Source organism: Rattus norvegicus, chromosome 19, assembly GCF_021556685.1.
Source record: "Rattus norvegicus strain SHRSP/BbbUtx chromosome 19, alternate assembly SHRSP_T2T, whole genome shotgun sequence".
Lineage (NCBI taxonomy): Eukaryota > Metazoa > Chordata > Mammalia > Rodentia > Muridae > Rattus > Rattus norvegicus.
The window spans coordinates 49,237,070-49,263,076 of NC_141552.1; the positions used below are offsets into that span (position 1 = coordinate 49,237,070).

A 26,007-nucleotide genomic window follows, 5' to 3' on the forward strand; every position below is an offset into this window, starting at 1 on the left:
GAATTCCCAAGGAACTTTAAAAAATAGTTATGTGGGCTGGAAAGATGGCTCAGTGGGAAATCAGGGTTCAGGGTCTTCCTGGGCCTCTGACAGATTTGAGCTACCACAGATACTCTTAAAATAACATCAGTTTAATTTCTTTTCTTTCTTTCTTTCTTTCTTTCTTTCTTTCTTTCTTTTTTTCTTTTCTTTTTTTAGGAGCTGGGGACCGAACCCTGGGCCTTGTGCTTGCTAGGCAAGCGCTCTACCACTGAGCTAAATCCCCAACCCCTAGTCATTAGTTTTTTGAGACAGGTTCTCTACATAGTCCTGGTTGTCCTGGAACTCACTATATAGAGCAGTCTGGCCTCAAACTCACAGAGTTCCACCTGCTTCTGGCCCCAAGCTCAGTGTTGGGATTAAAGGTGTGTGCTACCACACCCAACTTTTATCAATATCTTTGAAAGATGAACATAGGCTGAAGAGATAGCTCATGGATAAGAGTTTGTACTGTTCTTGTAGAGGCTGCACTCATGGCTGGCAGCTCACAGCTCTAGCTCCAGGGGTGTCCAACATCTTTGGCTTCTGGTGTGCTGGCACTCACATGTACACACACACACACACACACACAACACACAATATAAAAGCATGTACCACTATACCTGGCCTAAGTTAGACATACTTGACCTGGCATAGGAGCAATAGGATAGGGAGATGGCTCAGAAGTTAAGAGCATTTGTTCCTTCAGAGGACTTGGGTTCAGTTTTCAGCACTCAGATGGTGGTTCTCAACCATCCCTAATTCAGTTCAGGGGATCCAGAATTCTCTTTGCCCTCCATAGGCAACAAGCATGCAAGTTTGAAGTCAGCCTGGTCTACATCTAGAGTTAGTTCCAGGGCAGCCAAGACTAAATAAATCATGTACCTCCAAAAATGAACAAATAGACTATAAAATGAGTAAAGTTAATTAAAAAAAAAAAGTTTTAGGGACTGGAGATACAGCTTAGCAGTTAAAAGCAGTTGTGGGGTATCTACCAGAGAAGACTTCTGGGATGTGGATTTAGCTAGTAGACGGCCAGAGACTGAGTACGCCTGCACCACCAGTGTGTGAATATTGGGCGTAGGTCTGCAGGATTGAAAGGAAACATGTACACGGGTCACCTGTTTTCAGAGAGTGCCACCAACGCTTTAACTGAGATCTCCTTATATACCTGAGGCAAAAGCCATGGAAAAACAACAAAGCAGGTAAAAATCCCCAACCAGGAAAACAGGAGAACAGGAAAAATCTGTGTCGTGGAAAGTCCTGGGCCCAAATCAGGGGCGTAAACAATTTCTTAATAAGAACAAGCTGAAAGGCTCAGTGAGGGAGAAGGGTGCCATGGAAAGTCCTGGGCCCAAATCAGGGCTGAGAGAAGCTGCCAAGGGTGTAAACAACTTCTTGCTATAGCAGGCTAAAGGCTCAGTGAGGGGGAAGGGAAACACCCCGAGGTAGGGCCCAACAAGAGACTAGACTGTAGATTCCATTGTAGCCCCGAGCCTTTCTCAGGGTGAGCCTGGAAACACAAAAGCCATGCCCTGGGTTTGCGTACCTCAGTTAGCCAGGTGCAGAAGCCAGAAAGTGAGATTTACAGACTTTCCCAGAACTATGGTGGATTAGGTCTGTGTTTTGTGTTAGCAGGTGGTACCATCTGTGTGCTGAGGTTTGTAGCCTAAATGGAATGATACTTTCATCATTGGGTCTGTTGTGCACACACCCATACATACAATTGAAAATAATAAAAAGAAATCATTAAAAAAAAATCTATTTACGATCTCTATGAGCTCAAATCCTGAGAGTTTTTGTATATGAGAGTCTGTACTTGTCTTGACTTTCGTAAAAAAAACGTATAATACTGCATTATTCTTACTAGACAGAATTTGGAATCAGCCTAGATATATATAAGTAGATGATAGATAAGGGAAAAGTGTCTACATGCTCACAATGGAATTTTACACAGCCATAAAGAAGTAATGATGTTTAAACTGGGCACAGTGGTGCTCACTTATAATCATAGTACTTGGGAGAGAGAAGCAGGATGATTCAGGAATTTAAGGCCATCCTGGGCTACATGTCATTGTAAGTCAAAAGTCCAAAGTAAGCAAACACGCCAACCAAAAACCCAAAACATTACCAAGGTGTCCAGCAAAGTCATAGAAGTTATGTTTTATAATGATTCTCTTGATAGCTTCAAAGTAAATTTTGTTATCCCTGTTACAAATGAAGGAGCCAGGGCTCAGACTTGTTAAGGACTTAGGTCCTACAATCAATGAGCAAAAGAATTATTGGGGAGATAGCTCATTAGCGTAATAGTTGCCTAGCATGCAGGAAGCTTGATCTTCAGCAAAAATGGTAAATCAACAATTAGGAGCTAGACATGAAGGCAGGGCTCTGGTTCTGTCCCCCCACACACAGAAGGCTGAAGGCAGGACTCTGCTCTGTCCCCACACATACAGAAGGCTGAAGGCAGGACTCTGCTCTGTCCCTACACACACAGGAGGCTGTACAAGTGGACTTGGTGCCCACTTGTCAGCACATAACTATAAAGTTAGCAGTGAGAGTGCTTAGGAAGGCAGAAGAGCTAGATTTGGAAACGTGTTTCCATGCTGCAGTGGCTGAGGACATGCAGCCAGTACAGTCAAGTTCAGATAGAAAATGACCCCAAAAGGTAGAGTACTGTGGAAGCCAACAGAGCAGATTCATGGAAACCTTGGGAAGGAGGTAGTACTTAACAGGTACTAAGGCAACGCTTATAAAAGAAAGCATTTAACTGGGATCTTGCTTACAATATCATCATGTCAAAGAGAATGGTGGCAGGTGGGTGTGGTGCTGGAGAAGTAACTAAGAGCTACATCCCAATTTGGCAAGCAGAGAGAGGCTGGACCTGCTGTAGGCTTCTAAAACCTCCAAGCCCACCCCTAGTGATACACTTCCTCTAAGACGGACACACCTTCTAATCCTTTCAAATGGTGTCCTTCTCTGGTAACTAAGCATTCCAATATATGAACTTATGGGAGCCATTCTTAGCCAGACCACCAGTTATCAAGTACTCCAGGAATGAATTTTTTTTTTATTTCATCCCATTTTAATCAGCTACATGTTGCTAATGTGTTAGATAGTATAGGTAGGTATAGAGGTTTGGCTGAGAGATTGGAGAGATGGTTTAGTGGTTAAGAGCACTGGCTGCTCTTCCAGAGATTCTGAGTTCAGTTCCTAGCACCCATATGATGGTTCTTTAAAAGGACCTGATGCCCTCTTCTGGCATGCAGCAGAACACTCATACATAAAATAAATAAACCAAAAGGTGAAAGCTAGGGATTGACATTGGTGTCTTCCTCAGTCAGTCTCCACCTTATATACTGATGTAGGGCCACTTGGACTCAGAGCTAGCCAATCCAGCTTGTCTAAGCCGAGCTTCTTGTTCCCCTGGGTCAGGCTCCTGTTTCTGGGATTACAGAGAGCCTGCTGCACCCATGCAGGATTTACACAAATGGGGGATTCTGAGCCCCATCCCTCACACTTGCACTGCTGCCTTCGTGTCATGTTCGGCTTTGGCATAAGCAGTTTAGGGATTAAAGGGTTCCTTGTTCACAGTTCCAGGTTATGGTTTATCACTAGGGAGAAGTCAGGGTGTGGGAACTTGAAGCAGCTAGTTGAATTCTATTCCCAGCCAGGAGCAGAAGTAATGAGTGATGGTGCTGGTTTGTGCTCAGCTGGCTTTTCTCTTTCACTCAGTCCTGGACCTAGCCTATGACATGGTGCTGGTCAGGATTCAGGGTGCTCTGCTCACCCAATTAAGAAAAACCCCTCACAGTCATTTTCATAGGTCAGTCTAATCCAGACATGCCCTTCTCAGTTGATACTGTATTGTGCCAAGTGACAGTTAAAATTAATATCACACACTCGAGGTTCACTGTCTCTCCAGCCCCATGAGATCTTGAGCTCGACTGAGGAGAGGCTGTTTTGGTCAGACTAGGGTTTAGGGGAAGAGCAGCAACCACAGGAGGAGAATGCGGAGCTTGCGATCATTTTAGAGGCTCAGACAAAGTGACTGAGGACTGCGGTTTGAGCCCAGAGACCACACGTGGAAAAAACTACATTTTAGAAATGATTATTTCCGCCCAACCCCCAGCAGAATCCATACAATCGTCACAAAAGAAAATATGGCTTTTCTTAGTAGTATAGAAACCAAAATCAGTTTCATGGTAGGAAATACAGAAAACAATTTAGAAAAAAAAAGAAAATATCCTGCCATTTATTTGTTACCACTTTGTATTTATGCAAGTTTCTGTGTTGGGGTTAGAGCTGTGACATCTAGACTAGGCAGATTGAGAAGTCAGGATTAGAGGATGCTAGAGAAGGGCTCAGGGGACTCATGACTTCTGGAGGAAAAACTTGGTGCTTCCCTGTGGGTTGTGTTTGTGTGTTTGTTTTACACACTAGGATCTTGTGTGGCCCAGGCTGGCCTCAAACTATGTGGCTAGGCTGGCACTGAACTGCTCCTCCTACCTACACTTCCCAAGTGCTGAGATTACAGGCATGGTTCACCATTCCCAACCTTCAGTTGGATTTCATTTGGCAGATGGTGTGGAAAAGTTCAGGCTTGCCTATGAATGCTAGAGAGAACCATGTGGGTTAAGAAACGGGGTACAGGGGAGAGTAAAGTGGCCTACATTGTGGAGGGTCCCAAGTACCATAGGGAAATACAGGCTGTGCTTTTAGACCGGTTCACTTCTGAACTGAAGGTGGTCTGGCCACACTAACACAAAGCATGTATTCCTAGGTTTGTAGGACAGCGCTGCTCTTACTGTCCTTACCGTGATGGCGACACCTACTGCCCTTACTAGGTAGTGTAAGATTCCTTCATTTCCACTTAGTTGGCACGAAATGGGATTTGAACTTTTATCTTTTGTTCAGGTGGAGGCTATTGAGACAGTTCCACTCTGTAGTTCAGGCTTGTCTCTAACTCATGTAATTTTTCTGCCTTACCCCCTTGAATCCTGGGGTAGCAGACATGATACCTGGCTGGATTTCATCCTTTTACGTTTACCTTCATGACACATTTGGAGAGTAAAACACTTTGATTGTCGAATGTGGGACCTGAGATGGGTATTATCTTGCTAGCTATGAGTCCTTGAATGGTAAGTTTTTGTTTTTAAATAGCACATTGCTCATTTACCCTCCTGTCTTCTCCTGCCCCTTTTTTCAATTTATAGGTTTTTAAGCCAATGGCTGAGGCTGCTGTGAAGATTGTGGAGAAAAATGGCTTCAGTGATAAGATTAAAGTAATTAACAAGCATTCCACTGAGGTGACGGTTGGACCAGGTAAGGGCCATACCTCCTGTGTGGGAAGCTGTGTGTGAAAAGCAGAGCTAACGAGTGTCACAGCAGTCAGTCACACAAAGAAAAGATGCTTTTTGCTTTAAGCATGTTGGAATTCTTGAGTAGCCTAACTTTTGTGAAACTTGAGGCAAGAAAAGTTTTTATAGTTAGGAGTTTGCAACCTAGAAGGTTCCATATGCTCTTTGAAACTTGGAGAGCACAGCTAAAATGTTTGGAGAAGTCCCAGGACAGGGTTAACCCTAGCCCTAACCCCTACCCTAGTCCTAGTCCTAACCATCACCTAATTGGTCATCACCAGTTCTTAAGATGCAACATTTTAGGATTGAAGGATCTATTTAAATGGATTTTAACTTCATCAATTTAACTCTAATTAAAATGTGTGTGTGTGTGTGTGTGTGTGTGTGTGTGTGTGTGTGTGTGTGTGTTTTGTATGTTCAGTTCAGGCTGCCTCAAACTCCTGACTATGAAGAATCTTTTGAAGGTCTTTGAAGGTCTTGGGTGCTAGGATACATGTGCTGCCACACTGGGCCCATTTTCTCAGTGTAAATGAATATGAAGATGAAGGTGAATGTATCTACTTCAACTAATATGAGGAGGATACTTCAGTGAATGTATCTACTTTAAGAGTATAGTGTAGAGGGCCGGAGAGATGGCTCAGTAGTTAAGAGTATTGGTTGCTCTTCCAGAGGTCCTGAGTTGAATTCCCAGTAACCACATGGTGGCTCACAGCCATCTGTAATGGGATCTGATGCCCTCTTCTGGTGTGTCTGAAGACAGCTACAGTGTACTCATATATAATAAATAAATAAATCTTAAAAAAACAAAAAAAAGAAAGGGGGCTGGGGATTTAGCTCAGTGGTAGAGCACTTACCTAGGAAGCGCAAGGCCCTGGGTTCGGTCCCCAGCTCCGAAAAAAAGAACCAAAAAAAAAAAAAAGAAAGAATATAGTGTAGAGCCTCGTATTTTGATATGTGCCTATAATCCCAGCATTTAAGAGGATTGTGAATTTAAGGCTAATGTGGTCTCTGTGCTGGTTTGAATAGGTTTGGCGCCCATAGATTCATGTGTTTGAATTCCTGGCCATAGCGGTTGACACTATTAGGAGGTGTGGCCTTTTTAGAGGAAGTGTATCAGTGTGAAAGCAGAGTTTTGAGGTCTTAAATGCTCAAGCTATGTCCACATCCACGATCCCTCCTTGTCACCTGTGGATCAAGATGTAGAACTCTCAGCTCCTCCTCCAGCACCACGTCTACCTGCACACTGCCATGCTTCCTGCATGAGATTATAATGGAATAAACCTCGGAACTGCAAGCCAAGCCCAGCGAAATGTCCTTTATAATAAGAGTTGTCTTGGTCATGGTGTCTCTTCACAGTAATAAACCCAAACTAAGACAGGCTGCATAGCAAGACTCTAAAAAAATCATGAACATAATTGTAGGATGAATTTTGCAAACTGAGGGATATTTATAATCACAACCATAATTAAGACAATTATCTCTTGCATACCCAGAAGATTCCTTATGACCCTTGGGCAATTAGTATTCACTAGGCTCTCACTGATACTCTTTCTTTCATGTAAATTAGATCATCTCTTTCTAGAATTTCAAGGAAATGGAACTGTATAGCAGATTCTTTTATGTGACCTTTTGTCTCAGATCAGGAGAGCAAACATGGAGTCTTGTGTGTTTTACTCTAAGTCCTACTCCAATACTCTTATGTTAATATAATGCCATTTAAAATATTTTTTAAAAAAGATTTATTTTTATTTTATTATATCCACACCAGAAGAGGCATCGAATCCCATTACAGATGGTTGTGAGCCACCATGTGGTTGCTGGGAATTGAACTCAGGACCTCTGGAAGAGTAGTCAGTGCTCTTATCCGCTGAGCCATCTCTCCAGTCCAAATAAATGCTTCATTTAAACTGTAAATTATATCATTGATAATTTTACATATACACACTTTTTAAAGATTTATTTATTTTATGTATTTAAGTACACTGTAGCTGTCTTCAGACACACCAGAAGAAGGCATCAGATCTCATTACAGATGGTTGTGAGCCACCATGAGGTTGCTGGAATTTGGACTCAGGACCTCTGAAAGAGCAGTCAAGCGCTCTTAACCGCTGAACCATCTCTCATGTCCAGCCTTAAAATATTTTTTGTTGGGTTTTTTAAGATAGGGTTTCTCTGTGTAGCCTTGGCTGTCCTGGAACTCACTCTGTAGACAATGCTGGTCTCAAACTCAAAAGTTTACCTGCCTCTGCCTCCTGAATGCTGGGACTAAAGGCATGTATCACCATTGCCCAGCTTAATTATTTTAAGATTTTTAAAAATGTGTATGTATGCTTGTGTTGGCTTATGTGTATGTATGCAGTGCATGCTGGTATCCACTGAAGCCAGAAGAATATGGATGTTGGTGCTGAGTTCTGATCTCTGGTTCTCTGCAAATGCAGCAGCTCTCTTAACTGTTGAGCTGTCTTTCCAGTTCCTAACTATCTTAATGTAATTACTCTGATTTGCGGTTTGTGGCCCTCATCAGTTAAGGTTAGGTTGATGAAATTACAAACTAACATTTTTAAACCTCTTTCCCATTTTTAAAAAGACTTGTCTTTTTTTTTTTTAATTACACATGTACTTACATATCTGTGTACTTTTTGTTTGCTTGTTATTGAGACAGGGTCTCACTGTGTAGCCTTGACTGGTCTGGAACTCAAAATTGTAGATTAGGTTGGCCTCAAACACACAGAGACCCACTTACTTCTGAATGGTCAGTGCTCGGGTTAAAGGTGTGTACACTATGCCTGGCTGAAGAAAGAAACAAACACCACACCGAGAAGAAACCCCTCACTTGAGTGTGTGTTATTCTTTTCTGAAGCATCACTCTTGCTCTCAGTACTCCTTAAATCTATATTAAAGCTTAGTAAATTCTCACTTGTTTTCCCCCTTTCCCGAAGTGTCTAGTGTGTATAAGTGATGTGTTTGTGTGTGCAGGTGCACCCACATGTGTACATTCAGAGACCAGCTTCAGATGTCTTCTTGCATTGTTCTCCAACTTTTTTTTAAAAATAGAGACAAGATCTCCTTATGTAGCTCTGCTGACTGGAATTTGCTCTCTACCCAAGGCTGGCTTTAAACTCACATCTACTGCCTCTACCTCCAGAGTGCTGGGATTAAAGGAGAGAGTACCACCATGCCTGGCTGCCACCTTATTTTTTGAAATGATCTCTCACTGGACCTTCCTTGCTCTTTGAGCTGGACTGGTTGTCTAATGAGTTCCTGTGATTCCTGTCTGTCTGTCTCCCTGATGCTGGAAGGACATGCTAACTTTACATGTTGGTAGGGGTTTGAACTCAGGTCTTCTTGGTTTTACAGCATGTGTTCTTACCCACCGTCTAGTTTGCTTTTCAGTTGCTGTGATAAACACCATGACCAAAGCCACTTGGGAAGGAAGGGGTTTTACTTGCCTTATTTGTCAGTCACCATGGGAACCATGACTGGGGGAGTGAGGATGATTATAGGAAAAGCTGCTGGTCAACACAGTGCCATCAAGCAAGCGTGTCTTTAAGAGGCAAGCAACACAAAGCATGACCAATTTCAGGAAGATAAACAAAGACTATAAATCCTTACGTGACAAGTTTATGATACACAGTATTTGTGTGTTTGACTCAGGCCATTTCCTCAGGTCAGGACAGTTTCCAAGACTGATGCATAAGCAGAGGAACTTGTCAGGTTATAACACACGTCTGAATTAAAAACAAAGACAGATCTCAGCAGACTCATTCATGATTAATCACAAGTAAGAAGTCAGTCAAAGTTAACTCCTGAAGTGCTTTCCACACTTAATTGTCCATTCCGTCACTGGAGGAAGCCTAGGCAGGCCCTCGTAGCAGACAGGAACTTGAAGCAGAAACAAACTGGAGGGCACTGATCACTGGTTTGTTTCCAGGCTTGCCTCCAGCTCATACAGTCTAGGCCCACAGTGTGCTGGGCCCTTTCATATTAATCAGCAATCAAGAAAATTCATACATGAGACTCTGATGGACGTAATTCCTCAACTGACTTTAGGTTTATGACACCCACCGAGCCATGGTCCCCAGACTTGTGTCACTTCTTAGAAGGAACATCTTACTATTTTTAGGGCATCAAACTCAGTTTTTTTTTTTTTTTCCCCCGGAGCTGGGGACCGAACCCAGGGCCTTGCGCTTCCTAGGTAAGCGCTCTACCACTGAGCTAAATCCCCAGCCCCCAGTTTTCTTTCTTTAAAAGATTTTTTTAAATGTATGTGTGCACCTGCGTGTAGTTCTATGCACCATGAAAGTACACTGTTTGAAGAGGTCAGAAAAGGGTGCTGTATCCCCTGGAGCTGGAGTTAGAGACAGTTGTTAACCACTGTGTGGGAACTTGGAATTGAACCTGGTTCCTCTGGAAAAGCAGCCAGCGTTTTTAACCATTGACCCATCTCTCCAGCCCCCAGGCCTAGTTTTATTTTTCTATATTTTTATTTTTGAGACAGGGTCTCTTCTATGTAACTCTGACTGTCCTGGAAGTTGCTATGTAGGCCAGGCTGGCCTTGAACTTACAGATATTCTGCTTGCCTCTGCCTCCCAAGTGCTGGGATTAAAGAATTGCACCATCATGCCTAACTGGCCCAGTTTGTTTTCTTTCTCTCTCTCTCTCTCTCTCTCTCTCTCTCTCTCTCTCTCTCTCTCTCTTTCTTTCTTTCTTCCTTTTTTAAGATTTTATTTATTGTATATGAGTACATTGTAGCTGTCTTCAGACACACCAGAAGAGGGCATCAGATCTCATTACAGATGGTTGTGAGCCACCATGTGGTTGCTGGGATTTGAACTCAGGACCTCAGGAAGAGCAGTTGGTGCTCTTAACCACAGAGCCATCTCTCCAGCCCCTGGCCCAGTTTTCTTAACATACTAGTTAATGAAGGTGTTGGAACCTTATCTTCAACTCAGCTATTTTTATAATTTTGGCAGAAAGTATTATCTGATATATATATATATATATATATATATATATACACAAAAAAGTATGATTCTAAAATATCTTTGGAAAATGATGGATTAAATAATGTCATCTAGAAAGAGAAGCCAGTATATCCAGAGTAGAACTTGTTATTTTATTGCTCACACTTAGGTACTTAGTATCGCTCTGCTGTATCTAATCTCCTAAGCCTAAAACTAGGCACTAATCTTTTTCATTCCATACTACTGAAATACCATTTATTTTTTTTTACTTCCTGAGTACGTTTTCCATTTAACACTCCTCATCTCCATTACATGGTAGTTCAGGCTCTAATGCCTCACACAGGCTACTAAAACAGTAAACAATCGTTCATATTGACCGGTAATGCTACCTTTTCTCCTCAGAATTCTTTGAGGCCCCCAACTGTAACATCTAAAGCTTAGACATCTTTCTCGCACCCTCACATCTGCTGTCTCATCTCTTGCCGTATTACTCACTCGGTGTACACGTACACTGAACTTCTTGGACTCTTAGCTGATCTCTCACTGCCGCGTGATGCTTGCTCACCTTCCCCATTGGCTTACTTAACCAACTCCATTTACTTCCTGTCTTGCTTAGGGCACTAACAGAAGCATGCCACTGTAGCTGGGATTTTGGCTACTTTATTGGCTTCTTTTCCTATCTCCCTTCTCCATCCCAGTCCTTCAAAAGCCCCCAAGACTTGGTAGGAGAGAAAGAAGGTTAGAGGGAAAGGGGCATCATCTTAGATTACTCCTGACTGGGACGAGTTCCTTGGGGCAAGTTTGATCTTCACAGTCAGGATATCCAATTTCTTTTAGTCTCTTTGCTCACGACCACTTGGCAAACCGCAACAGCTACAAGGGCAGTAGCAGCAGGCCTGTCAGGGCTCTGGCATATTTACACCTTTTCCAGAGTCCCCAGAATTCCAAATGTAAACAATCTGCACCTGGCAGAATCACGCTCTGCTAGAACATGAGGCAAATCCCAGTCAGCTGCTGTGGACAATCTGAAGCAGCCCCATATCCCAACCTGGAATTAAAGCAAAAACATTCACATTTCTGTGTTTTTAAAGAAACAGATTCTTACTACATGTCACAGCTGCTGACGTCCCTTCAGCAGCCTTCAACAGCCACTCTTCCTGCGATCTCACTGCCTTTTGTAAAGATTTAAATGACTGCACAACACTGTCCTTTTCTTCTAAGGTTGTGAGCACTCTCAGATTGACCTGGCACCTAACGGTTTTCCAGCTTTTTTTATTAAGTTTTTTTTTTTGAAGTTATAATTACATCATTTCTCCCTCTCCTTCATCCAAATGTTCCCATATACCTCTCTTCATTCTCTTTCAAATTCATTTTTCCCCTTTCATCCATTTACTATTGACAGACACACATACATACACACATTTTCCTAAATACATAAATAAAGCCTGCTCAGTCTATATGACATTACTTATATGTATGTTTTCAGACTGATTGATAGGTCTTCCCTTATGAAGATTGTCACCTCTTACCACCAACACAACCCACCCCAAACATCCCTTAGTTGCTTGTTGTTTTATGAAAGCTTGAGGCCTGAGAGTTTTCCCCACCTATGTTAGCATGTCTACTTCTTGGTCTTTGTTTGCAGCATTCTTGACAGTTGAGACAGCTCAATGCTTTCTAGGGTCACTCGCATTGTTCTGTGTCTGTATCTGTCTCAGTCAGGGTCTTACTGCTGTGAACAGACACCACCACCAAGGCAACTCTTACAAGGACAACATTTAATTAGGGCTGGCTTATAGGTTCAGAGGTTTAATCCATTATCATTAAGGTGGGAGCATGGTAGCATCCAGGCAGGCATGGTGCAGGAGGAGCTGAGGGTTTTATATCTTCATCTGAAGGCTGCTAGTTTAATACTCACATCCAGACAGCTAGGGTGAGGGTCTTATACCCCCCCCCGCCGTGACATACCTACTCTGTTGTTGTAAAATTATAAAAAAATAAAATGCTGTCTTTTATCCCCCACTAGGGCTGGCACCGTAATGCCCCAAGATATCTACTAGATATCTTAAGTCTCAGTAGGCAAAGCCTCTCACCCGCTTTGCTCCATCCCATATCACACTGCCAAAGGCCACTCTCTGAGCCTGGCAGTAATCTCTCTGCCTATCTAGTTCCCAAGGCAGGTTTCCATGCCAGAAAAACACATCCCAACTCCGTGGCATCCCACACACTCTCCCAAATTCAATTCTCCACAATAAAAACCACACAGCACAATAACCTCTGATCCAATTGGTAAGATATAATTGCCCACCTAAACATACAAAGCCCGGTACACATCCATCCCTTAAGAACATTCATAACAACCTGTAAAGGTACAGCGGGGAATCTTAACATCAACTTCCATATTGTCTCTCCTTGGCAATTCTGCATCTCCTCTCCTCTTCCGTTCCCATCTCCTTCTCTTCCTTCAAACTTTTCTCCCGCCCATCCTTCCTTCTCATCCAATGACAGGCCTCATTCTGTCTTTGCCTGCCTCACCTGTGACATCATCTCACACTACTCCAACAGGGTCATACCTTCTAATAGTGCCACTCCCTGGGTAGAGCATATACAAACCATCACATTCCACTCCCTGACTTGACTTGTTCAAACACATGAGTTTATGGGGGCCATATCTAGCCATAGCATAACAAAAAGTACATTTAGTCCAACTTCCAAGTCCCCATAGTCTATAGCAGTCTCAACAATGTTAAAAGTTCAAAGTCTCTTCTGAGATCCATCCAATCACTTAACTGTAATCCCCAAAGCAAGATGGGAAATGAGCTGAGCAAACTCCAAACTCTTCCATCTCCAAGGCTGATGTCAAAGTAGTCTTCAAATCTCCACTACTTTTTGACCTTTGTTGACTGCAACGAACTCTTTCTCCTGGGCTGGTTCCACTCCCTATTAGCAGCTTTCCTCAGCAGGTACCTCACATCTGCGTCTCCTTCCAGAGCTCTAGCTCTGGCATCTTTAATATCTTGGAGTCTTCAAGTCAACTTCAACTTCACAGCTTCTTGTTCCAATGTCTCGGATCCATACATAATCATCTGGTCTTCTCGCAAGGGCTGGCATCACTTCTCCAGCTCTGTCCTTTATGGCACTCTAAGCTCAGGTTGATCCACTCCACTGCTGCTGCTGTTCTTGGTGATCACCCCATGGTACTGGCATCTCTAATACGCTGGGCTCTTCTGCTACAACTAGACTTTACCAATAGCCTCTCATAGGCTCTCTTCATGGTTCCAAACCTAAACTCCTGTGCATGATCCCTTCAGTCCCAAGCCATCAACTGCAACTGAGGCTGCACTTTTATCAATGACCTTAACTGCCCTCTCACAGTGCCCAGTCTCAGCTGCTCTTCATGACATTCTCACACCTTCAAAACCAGTACCACCTGGGTGACTCTTACACATTACCAAGTACAGCTGCTGCAGGAGATACAACCTAGGCTGCCTCTGGAACAGAGCTTCTTTGTGCTCTCAGAAGACACTTTCCAGATTTCATCTCAGTAATGCTGGTTTCTCTCTCTCTCTCTCTCTCTCTCTCTCTCTCTCTCAAGATTTTTTTTTAATTTAATTTATATATGTGAGTTTGTCACTGTCTTCAGACACACCAGAAGAGGGCATCAGATCCCCATTACAGATGATTGTGAGCCACCATGTGATTGCTAGGAATTGAACTCAGGACCTCTGGAAGAGCAGTCAGTACCGAGTCATCTCTCCAGTCTGATGCTGGTCTCTTAATCACCACTAACTTTTTAGCTCCAGCTAACTGACATCATTTTTCCCAGTAGTCCTTTTTATTCCAGACTCTAGAACTAGAGCTACATGGCCAAAGCTGCCAAGTTCTGCTGCTTGCTGGGGCTGAAACATGGCCCCTTGTTCTATTACATTATCAGCAGCTTTCTGTTTTCCAATTCCTTCACTGCCTAAGCTTGGCTGCCCTGGAGCTTACTCTGTAGTTGACTTTGAACTCGGAGATCTGCATGCCTGTCTCCTAAGTACTGGGACTAAAGGTGTTGGCCACCAAATGTGGATTTAAGTTTTTCTTTTCATAGAACATGTTCTGTTCTAGGCTGGTCTTGCCAACTGAATGCAGATTGCTTCTGGTAGTCCTTATGGACAGGTACTGAGAAGAAGGCATTTGCTAGATTAATAGCTGCATACCAGGTACCGGGAGATGTGTTAGTTTGCTTAAGTAATGAAACTACATCTGGTACAGCATCTGTAATTGGGGTTACTACCTGATTTAGTTTTTGATAGTCAACTGTCATTCTCCATGATCCATCTGCCTTCTGCACTGGTCAGATAGGAGAGTTAAAGGGAGATGTGGTGGCACCCAACACCCCTGCATCCTTCAAATACTTGATGGTGGCAGTAATTTCTGCAGTCCCTCCAGGAATACGATACTGTTTTTGATTCACTATTTTCTTTGGCAGAGGCAACCATTTAGCCTTTCCAACCACAATAGCCCTCACTCCACAGGTCAGGAAACCAATGTGAGAATTCTGCCAATTTTTAAGTATATGTATCCCAATTATACATTCTGAAACTGGGGCTATGACCACAGGATGTGCACCCACTGTGAGTCAGACAGCAGTCAAAACTCCATTAATCACCTGTTCTCCATAACCTCCTACTTTATCTGGAGGGCCGCAATGTTTCTTGGGATCTTCGGTGTCAATTCAGAACTAGTATCCATCCAATAGACCCCGGAAAGTCTGATTATTTCCTTTCCCACAGTGTACAGTTACCCTTGTAAAAGGCTGTAGGTCCCTCTGGGGAAGAACTGGAGAAAGACTGACAGCAAAACTTTTAGATGTCTTTAAAGATTTATTTATGGGGTTGGGGATTTAGCTCAGTGGTAGAGCGCTTGCCTAGGAAGCGCAAGGCCCTGTGTTCGGTCCCCAGCTCCGATAAAAAGAACCAAAAAAAAAAAAAAGATTTATTTATTTATTATTTATATGAATACACTATTACTGTCTGCAGACACACCAGAAGAGGGCATCAGATCTCATTACAGATGGTTGTGAGCCACCATGTGGTTGCTGGGAATTGAACTCGCTACCTCTGGAAGAGCAGTCAGTGCTCTTAACCGCTGAGCCATCTCTCCAGCCCCCAACTTTTAGATGTCTTAACAAGATCCTTCCCCAGGGGAACCTGGCCACCCCTTCATTCAAGGGGTTCTGGGTCTGCAAACTGGCTCAAGTCTGGAAATTGATTCACTGGCCAATCTTTCATTTGTTTGAGAAATTTTCTGCTTATGTACATCAAACAGATAAGCAGTAGGCTTCTTATTTATTTCATGCCTGGAAACACCATGACTGATTAGCCAGTTCCAAAAGTCCAAACAAATCATGCCATTATAAATTTCACCTGTGCTGATCATTATGGGCCATGTCATTATAAACGTTGTTTTGTCTATGCCGTCCATTATAATAACTATGATCACCTTGTCGCTGTCGATTCAGTGCTGCCACCTGGCCTCTGCTACCTTGGGGCCCAGTTAAACCCATTGCCTTTAATTCTTCCAATTGAGCAGCAGCCTCTCCAACCCTAAGGAGACAAGAAAAGGGTGACACCAAAACTCTTCAAATGAGCTGGTGCCCCTCTCTCCAGTTTGTGTCTTACAGGATTCCTGAAGGGCATATCTTCTGGGCCTTCCCATTGTGGAGAATTAGGTTTTGTACAATGTATCCACTCTAGCATTGCAGTTTCCCTGAGCCTTAAAGTCCCTTCATCAACACTAAGCCAAGGGATATCTGGCATCTCCAACTCCTTTTCAGTAGGCCATCGTTTGATAAACGCTTCAGCCAACCATTCAAACAAACTTCTGACACCTTTTTTTTTTTTAACTGTGCGAACTTCCATATTAAACCATATTAAACCTCCACTCAGAGGGCCCATGTCAATCAACTCAGCCTGATCTAGATTTATGTCCTCCTTCCACCATTATCCCGGGAACACCTTAAATCCATTCCCACACACATTCCCCAGACTTCTGCTTGAATGAATTAGCAAACTCACTAAGTAATGTAGTGCATTTCCTCAGGGACTACACTTTCTACCTCCCCCTAGGGACCTGCTTTGCCTGAGTCTGGTTATAGGTCTAGAAGAAACTATTGGTGGGCCTTAAGAAACATCAATATAGGGCTGGAGAGATGGCTCAGCGGTTAAGAGCACCCGACTGCTCTTCCAGAGGTCATGAGCTCAATTCCCAGCAACCACATGGTGGCTCACAACCATCTGTAAAGAGATCCGATTCTCTCTTCTGGTGTATCTGAAGACAGCTACAGTGTACTTATATATAATAAATGAATAAATCTTTAAAAAAGAAAAGAAACATCAATATAGTCTTGTCTGGCATTTTCTTTAGAGAAAGTCATTGCTGGTTTATCAGACTCTGAGGGATTAATTACTCACGTGAAAAAGGCATTATTTTAAAGGTTGGGGCTGAGGGTACTACTTCCTCAGGTGGGGTAAACCCTTGAGAATCTAAAGATTCAAAATTCTCAACTTCAACACACATCCCCATCCCAATAATAGGATCCCATTCTTTGCCAACCAATGCCCTTACTTTAACTGCTGACACGCTCTGAGGCTGAGACTTGAATTTCGCTGTAATTCAGCCAACCTTATAATAAGGGCTTCAGTTTGGTTTTCTGCAACTCGAGCTCTATGGCTGCTGGAGAGAAGACTCTTCAAGGACACACTTAGAAACCTTTAGATTGTTTACTTGCACCTGGAGCCATTCAACTTTATCATACAGTTCACTCTTTTCCTTCATCAAGTTTTCCAGAGATACTAAGAGCAACAAGCCAGCAAAATCATTTTCCGATTTTTCTCCCAACTTGTAGAAAGCTTTGTACACCAGATCTGGAGAGGTTTCAGTATTGAAGGTGCTGGTGAATTGTTAAACTGACTCCAGATCTTTCTTTCTTTTCCTTTTTTAAAAAGATTTATTTATTTCATGTAGGAATACACTGTAGCTGTCTTCAGACACACCAGAAGAGGGCATCGGATCCCATTACAGATGGTTGTGAGCCACCATGTGGTTGCTGGGGATTGAACTCAGGATCTTGGGAAGAGCAGTCAGTGCTCTTAACTGCCGAGACATCACTCCGGCCCCAACTCCAGATTCTTAAAAGATTCATCCTTATACAGAAGTTCCTCTAGAACCACTTTCAGTACCAACTTTTGTCTTAGGGTTTTACTGCTGTGAACAGCACTATGACCAATGCAAGCCTTATAAAGGACAACATTTAATTGGGGCTGGCTGACAGGTTCAGAGGTTCAGTCCATTATCATCAAGGTGAGAGCATGGCAGCATCCAGACAGACACGATGCAGGAGGAGCTGAGAGTTCTACCTCTTCATCTGAAGGCTGCTAGCAGAATACTGGCTTCCAGGCAGCTAGGGTGAGGGTCTTTTTTTTTTTTTTTTCTTTTCTTTTCTTTTCTTTTTTTCAGAGCTGGGGACCGAACCCAGGGCCTTGCGCTTGCTAGGCAAACACTCTACCACTGAGCTAAATCCCCAACCCCTAGAGTGAGGGTCTTATAGCCCACACCCACAGTGACACACCTACTCCACAGGACCACACTTTCTAATAGTGCCACTCCCTAGATGGAGTATATACAAACCATCACAATATAGTTCTTTTTATTTGTTGTGTGCTGTTGTATATGTATATCAAAATTAACCATACTTTTTATTGGTGATACTTTTTAAAATCTTTTATACATTAGTTACTTTTTTATTGCTGTGATGAAACATCACAACCAACATAGCCTTAGAAGGAAAAGGCTTTTTGTTTTTGAGTTTCCAGTTCCTGAAGGATGACATCATCAGGAGTTCACTTAGCAGTAGTCAGGCTTGGTGCCTAGAGCAGCACACATGAGAGCTTACATTTTTTTTTCTTATAAATTTTTTAAAAAGATTTTATTTATTATATATAACTACACTGTAACTGTCTTCAGACACACCAGAAGAGGGCATCAGATCTCATTACAGATGGTTGTGAGCCACCATGTGGTTGCTGGGATTTGAATTCAGGACCTCTGGAAGAGCAGAGCATTCTCTTAACCGCTGAGCCATCTCTCTAGCCCAAGAGCTTTCATTTTAAACAGGAGGCAAACAGCAAACTGAGAATAGCTCGTGGCTTTGAAACCTCAAAGATACTCTCAGCAAGACACATACCTCCTACATCTACCCAAACAGCACTACCAAGTGGAGACCAGGTATTCAGACATCTAAGCCTATAGGAGACATTCTCACTCAAATCAACCAGCACACCAACCTATCTACCTTCCCTCTTTCTTTTGCAAGGTCTTACTTTGTAACCCAGGCTGGCTCCAAATTTGAGATTCTTCTGCATCCTACGTTGGAATCACACAGGCTTGTGCCATTATGCCCCTTTGGTGGTTAGAATAAGAGTGACTCTCATATATTTGAATGCTTGGTCATCAGGGAGCGACACTGTTTAGAAGGATTAGGAGGTGTGGCCTTTGTTGGAGGACGTGTGAGAGTGGGCTTTGATGTTTCAGTATCCCAGGCCAGGCCTTACTCTGCTTGTTGATCATGACGTAGCTCTTAACTCCGGTTCCAACACCACACCTGCGGTCATGCTCCCTGCCACCATGATGATACTGGACTAAACTTCCAGAGATGTTTGTACACCTCAATGACAGCTTTAACATTTCTTCTCCCTCTCCTCCCTCCCTCTTTTTCTTCCTCTCAAAGACAGTTTTTCTATTTGGCCCTGGTTGGCCTGGAACTCAGAGAGATCCACCTACCTCTGCCTCCAGAGTGCTGGGATTAAAGGTGTGCTCCACTACCCCCGGCTTCTAGTCCCCATTTCAAGAGGTAGCTTGGTGAGGTTTTTGTTTTGTTTAGGTGAGAGCCTTGCCTGTAGCCCAGGCTGTCCTCAAACACACAGGCTTCCTGCTTCCGCCTCCCAGGTGATGCCCTGCTGTATCCTGCCACAGGAGTTTCCTCATTGGCAAGTTAGAAGTCTTCTTCTGTTTCCTCCTGAGCGGCCACAGTGATGTTACTTCTGCATTCCATCTTTTTCCTTTTTGCTGAAACTCTTTCCAGTACCCAGTTATGTCTCCTAATTTTGGTTCTCCTTTCTCACTTTTTCTGTTTTTGTTTACTGCGAAGGGTCTGCTCTGCAGCCCTGGCTAGCCTCACTGTGTGGCCTTCTGAATGTTAGGATTAGGCGGATGTGCCTTTGTTACTTTGTTACTTTCATTCTAATTCCAAATGCCACTTCCCCCAAGAGTCTGATCTGAGGTCTTAAAATCAGCATCTAAGTTTGGAGCCTGTACCTCAGAGATGGATCACCCTGAGTATATGTAGCAGTTGTTCAACCACCCATTGCATTCGTGTAATAAATTAGGACGCACCTGGTGTAACTGCCCTTTTTCCAGGCTCCTCTACACCACCCCTCATAAATTCACACTCATTTGATAAATGCCAGGCTCTAAGAAATGCTTATTAAAACTCACTGGGTCATAAAGCTTTGTTTTTATTTTAATGAAACAAATTTGGATTGTAAATCATTTCAAGTGTCATACTCACTTTAAGTTTTATTTAGGAGGTAGAAAGGGCAAGGTTTGGGGATGACTGACAGGGAGTAACAAGGGTGAAGCTGTGTTTGCTGACTCTTACGTGTTGCTAGGCATTGTTCTGGGCATTGAGGAGTGGTGGGGAGAAGGGGTCCTAGACCTAACAAATGATGCTGCTTTCCATGCTGTTCCCTAAGGCAGAGGTTGGGGGATGGGGGTCAAGTCGGGACTGTGTGTTCCAGCTGAAATTTAGCACGTGTGAGAGAAGGGACTATTTGTAAGCCAAGAGAGGGCATGTGCTCTTAACTTCCACTTTACTTGGTAGATGTGTAAGTAGAAGGGAGCCCATGGGAGCGTCAGACCTTTGTTACCGCCCCTCATTTTACAGTTGAGGTGGCTAACTTGATGTTTGGAACTCAACCTCTGGGGTGAATCCTTTTCTGCACCCATTCTCTCTAACCCAAGCCACTGCTTCTCTCTTAGTGCCAGCCGTGGCCTTGTCAAGTGTAATTCATGAGCCATTAGGAATGTCTACAGTTCATTCTCCATGAGAAATAGTTCTTTCCAAAATCTATTGGCTCATTACAAATTATAATGGTAGCAATAACGTATTTTAGAGGTTTAGAAAACAGTTGACAAAAGAACCCTGCTTTTCCTAAACAGCTGGCATTTGGAGACCTCTTAGCAGCAAGACACCAAACTAAAAGGATTTGGTAGGAAGAATCTGGGTGTTCTGAGTCTTGGATCTCAGTTTTCGAGACTGAACTTACAGTCACTGCAGATCCAGATCGGCCTCTTCTGGCTTTGATTTCTCTGTCCTTTCTGTAGACTTGAAAGCACGGGCGCCCACTCAGTTTTGCTTTACGTCAGGGTGGTAAACTTTTCCATCTGAATTCTTTTTTTTCCTCTGAAATTGTTTATATTTTTCTTTCTATTTTTCTTTCTGCTTAGTTTTTATTTTAGGCATTTATAGACTCTTCTTCTCCAAGGTATCCCTTTTTCTTCTGTCCTTGTTTTTTGTTTGGTTTGGTTTTGGGTTTTTGTTGTTGTTGTTGTTGATGTTGTTGTTGTTTTGAGACAAGATTTCTCTATTTAGCTCTGGCTGTCCTGTTTAGTAGACTAGGCTGGCCTTAAATTCACAGAGATTGCCTATCTTTGTCTCCTGAATGCTGAGATTAAAGGCATGTGCCACCACCTTTCATCCTTTTCCCCATTCTAAAAAATAATGGAGAGTTGAAAGAGAAATGCAAGCAGGCTGTTGGTGGTAAAGCCAGAAAGAGCAGTACAGAGAGGACTCATTCCTGACCCTCTTGTTACCATGTCAGTGGGTTTTTTTAACCACTGGGAAGTGAGTTACAGATATGTTTCCAGATACTTCAACATGTGTGTTTGCTCTCAGTGGCATGAACTTTTATTTTTTTTTTAAGATTTTTTTTTTTAACATTCTTTTTTTTTTTTTAATTTTTTTTCTTTTTATTTCTTCCTTGACCAAGTTATCATTGAGTAGAGTGTTGTTCAAGGTCCATGTGCATGTGGACTTTCTGTTGATTTGTTGTTATTGAAGACCACTGAAGGAACATTTTTTTTTTTTTTTTCGGAGCTGGGGACCGAACCCAGGGCCTTGCGCTTCTTAGGCAAGCGCTCTACCACTGAGCTAAATTCCCAACCCCGTAAGATTTTTTTTAAAATTGTGTATGTGTGTAGATGCCTGTACATGTGTGTATAAATATCTGCACATGTGAGTGCAGATGCGTGAAGAGTTCTGAAGAGGGCATCAGATCTGGAGCTGGAGTTAACGGGTTCTGAGCTGCCAGATGTGTGTGCTAGGGGCTAAGCTCGGGTCTTCTGCAAGAGGAGCACATGCTCTTGCCCCTGAGTCACTTCTCTAGCTCCAACTTTTGACATGTCTCTTTGATGTGTTTGTCATAAGTATCTTCCCCAGTATATTGCATGTTTCTGACTCTTCACTTGCTTTCAGATGGTGACTTGCCATGCCGTGCTAACATTCTGGTTACGGAGCTGTTTGACACAGAGCTGATTGGGGAGGGAGCACTGCCCTCTTATGAGCACGCACACAAGCATCTTGTACAGGTAGTAGTTCAGAGCCTTCCTTGGGATGCAGCCATCACACACAGCCGCTGCTACACCATGCTCGGTACAGCCCTTCAGAATCTCCATACTCCCGGGCCTCCCTCTAGTTCCTGGCAGGCATCTAGCTCGGGTGGCAGTAGCGCTGACCTGGAGAAACTTTTGCTTGTAACTCCCAGCTGTGGGAAATCCCCCTCACTGCTGGGTTTTCAGGGCCTGGTAATGGATCAGAGTGAGTTAGGACCACTAGGTAGAACCACAGCCAAGTAGGTGAGGGGGGCTCTGCAGGTGTCCTGTTGACTTTGTCATTCTAGATCCTAGCTCAGACTTCAGGAGTCTAATGCCAGGTGCTTCACTGTCAACGTATTTTAAACACAGGACAATTTGGGAAAAGTTTCTTCCCCCAACATTCATTCTAATTCTAGGTGCACAATAAAGCTTAAGGTGTGACTACATAGAAACTCCTTTGGAAAGTACAAGTGAGCATGAGGGTGGGGTCTAGGGCTAAAAGGCCTAGAATCTAGTGTGGTCTCTGAATGATAATGTAGAAGTCAGCAGGCTAAAATGCATGTGACATCTCCCCTAAGGATGTGTCCTGTTAAAGATAAAGCTCTAGGGAGGGAGAGCCTGGGATAAACATTCTGGGGGATCTAGGTAAGGTCTGTTATCAGGTCACTAACAATACCCACGTTTTGGTGGGAAAACAGGTATTTTATATCCTCCATTAAGGAGAGGCCCCTGTGTGTTCAACATTCCTGGTTCACTAGTGTTTGGGGGCAAGAAGACTTTCATGTTCCTCAACAAGTCAGGGTAATGCTCATCAGTGCTAGACGAACTCAGCAGGCCGGGGTGGGCAGCTGCTCGTTGTGTCTGCGTCCAGGAAGGCTTTTTCGTCTGGTGTTCTGGGTGAGGGCTGCACTGAAGGGGTCACTTTGAAGCCAGAATGGCTACCTGTCTGGGAGACTCCGAGGTCTGTGTGGTAAAGTCCATTACCATATCAATGTGTAGGGTTTTTGAAATATTTAATTGTAGCTGGATTTTACAACTTCATAGGTTTTTCTTTCTTCACTCTCCTCCTCTTTCCTGCCCTTCCAACTCCTTATCACTAGATGAGAGAAAAGGAGAGAGATCCCTGAATAAAGGCAGGAGTTGGAAAGGGGGTGGTGTTATTCTTTTTTTTTGGTTCTTTTTTTTCGGAGCTGGGGACCGAACCCAGGGCCTTGCGCTTCCTAGGCAAGCGCTCTACCACTGAGCTAAATCCCCAACCCCGGTGTTATTCTTGTTAGACTTCTTCCTGCTGACAAGGGGCATCAAGGTCCCTGGGGCAAGTTTGATCTCTACCGTCAGGATATCTAAATTTCATTGTTTCTTCCCTTGTGCATGAAAACTTAACAAACTGTGACCAACAATCCACCCCACCTTTTGAGGCCCTATAGCCTTTATATACTCCATGAAAAGTCCCCAGAATTCAAAATGCCACACAATCACAGAAACTGTCTGCAGCTGGTAAAATCACGCCTCTACTAGAACATGAGGCAAATCATAGCTCCCACAGCTGGGATTTAAATGAAAACACACTCTTATTTTTGTGTTTTTTCAAGAAACCAAAATTTTCACTACATTTAATAGTTCTAGGTAACTAGGAACTAATCTTAAGGCATTTTAGTACTCAAAGCTAAGGCAGAAAGACTGTAAGTAAGAGGTTAGTCTAGACTACATAACAAGACATTGTCTTTAAAAATAATAATCACTTTAGGCATCATGTACTCTCTTTTCTTTCAAGACATAGGGCAGAAAACAGTTCACCCTCCTGACAGGAAGGCCTTAGAGTTACTAAGTCACCCAGATATGAAGACGTGTGACACGGGTGAGGTGCTGGTGCAGAGGCACCTGACTTACTGTGTGTTGTTCATTTGTGACATAAACCTAGGAAGACTGTGAAGCAGTGCCTCACAGGGCGACTGTCTATGCCCAGTTGGTGGAGTCCAAAAGGATGTGGTCATGGAACAAGCTGTTTCCTGTCCGGGTCCAGACTGGTCTTGGAGAGCAGCTTATCATTCCTCCCTCAGAATTGGAGAGGTGTCCTGGTGCACCTTCCGTCTATGACATTCAGCTGAACCAGGTGTCACCTGCTGACTTCACTGTCCTCAGTGATGTGCTGCCAATGTTCAGGTACTGTGGACCCTCCAGGGTGGCTGTTCTTTGAGACATTTGATCGGATGTCTTCTTTTATGGAACAGAAATCTAGCTGAGTCCTTTCCACATCAGTACTGATGTTGGACAGGTTTCTGTGGAAACTTAACAGAGGTGCATGTGAGCTCAATTATGCTTCAGTTCCCAAATATTCTTCCACAGCGTGGACTTCAGCAAGCAAGTCAGCAGCTCGGCAGCGTGCCATAGCAAGCAGTTTGTCCCTCTGGCATCTGGCCAAGCACAGGTGGTTCTCTCCTGGTGGGACATAGAAATGGACCCTGAGGGCAAGATCAAGTGCACCATGGCACCCTTTTGGGCACAGACAGATCCACAGGAACTTCAGGTAAGAGGCAGGAGCTGAGCACATTTCATGTAAGTCAGGGAACTTTTGTTTCTTTTTACCCCTAGATCACTGATTCAGTCAAAGGCAAAGAAGATATTTTCTTTTGGGAAGTCACACATGCACATACACACAAGTACAAGGGACTGGGAATGCACTCAGGGATAGAGCCCTTCCATAGCATGCATGAGTCTCTGTGCTACATACATGCGTATCCCAAACACTACAAAGAAAACTGATAAAAAAGTAAGATTAGAAAGCACAGCCTTACAGTGTAGTAAGGTTACCTCTCCTCCCTGGGGGAGTTTACAGTGGCCTCAGTGAATTAGTGCTGCCATTCTCCTTGTCCTGGCATAGCCATGCACCTCCTCACCTTCTGTCATACATGGTCCAGGGGGCTCAGTCGACTTGGAATGGAGAACCTCAACCTCACTCCTTTTGGTTCAAAATTCACCTTCTCCAGCTCAGGGAAAATGAGCAGAGGAATGTGAACTACAAAATAGAAGTACTATTCAACATGTAAGTTTTCACTTTTAAACTGCTATGAAATAAAACAACATAAATGAACTGCAATGAAATACTATCTTTACCTATTAGTAAATAAAATTCAGAAAGTTTGGTGACACAGTCCAACCTGGTAGGAAGTGATAGATGTTAGGGCTCTGGGTACTTTTGCTTATGTGCAGAGTGATTCACTTCCAAGATAATCGTCGTATCCTTAATTTTGTAGAAAAAGAAAAGCAGAAAGGCCACATGTAAGGCTCAAATCACCCTGTGTCTTTCAGTGAACAAGACAGCCCTCTGGGCACTGATGCAGAACTCACAGCTTCCTTGTATAGGGTGTGTGGGACAGGAAGGTGTTAGAGAAGCACCCTGGAGTACTCAGAAGTGTTAAATTCATACAGTACAGGAAGAAATAACAAGCGTGAGAGAACCTCAGCTGTTTATCCTGTGTTAGCCTTTGTGAACAGACATCTTAGATACCTGCCTTTCTGCTAAATCCAGGAACAAGTGGGTGAGCTAAGTTCCAGGCCCGTGCAGCAAGCCTTGTCTTCATTTGCATATAGCCACTGGAGTCTGACAAGACCTGGTTTCCTTAGTTTCTAGAAATAACAATAAGCAGGTGGTTACTCCATTAGAGTTGAGCCAGGTCGTTTTTTAAATATATATTTTTAAGATTTATTTGTTTATTTATTTAACACATGTGAGTAAATCATTGCCATCTTCATTCACACCAGAAGAGGGCATCAGATCCCATTACAGATGGTTGTGAGCCACCATGTGGTTGCTGGGAATTGAACTCAGGACCTCAGGAAGAGCAGTCAGTGCTCTTAACCGCTGAGCCATCTCTCCAGCCCCGTTTTTTATATTTTAATTCATTTAAATATAAATGATCTTGCTATATAACAAGCTAGCCTGAACTCACAAGGTAACTCAGGCTAACCCA

At 43.3% G+C, this 26,007-nt stretch overlaps 1 protein-coding gene across 1 annotated transcript in view; it reads left to right on the forward strand.

Moving 5' to 3' along the window:
* Window positions 1-26,007, forward strand: part of Prmt7 (protein arginine methyltransferase 7) — a 50,801-nt gene that overhangs the window by 10,234 nt on the left and 14,560 nt on the right. Inside the window, exons 5-8 of the mRNA NM_001014153.1 lie at window positions 5,232-5,340; window positions 21,918-22,030; window positions 23,958-24,199; window positions 24,383-24,563. Of these exons, the coding sequence (NP_001014175.1) occupies window positions 5,232-5,340; window positions 21,918-22,030; window positions 23,958-24,199; window positions 24,383-24,563 (645 nt within the window). The remainder of the gene's footprint in view (window positions 1-5,231; window positions 5,341-21,917; window positions 22,031-23,957; window positions 24,200-24,382; window positions 24,564-26,007) is intronic.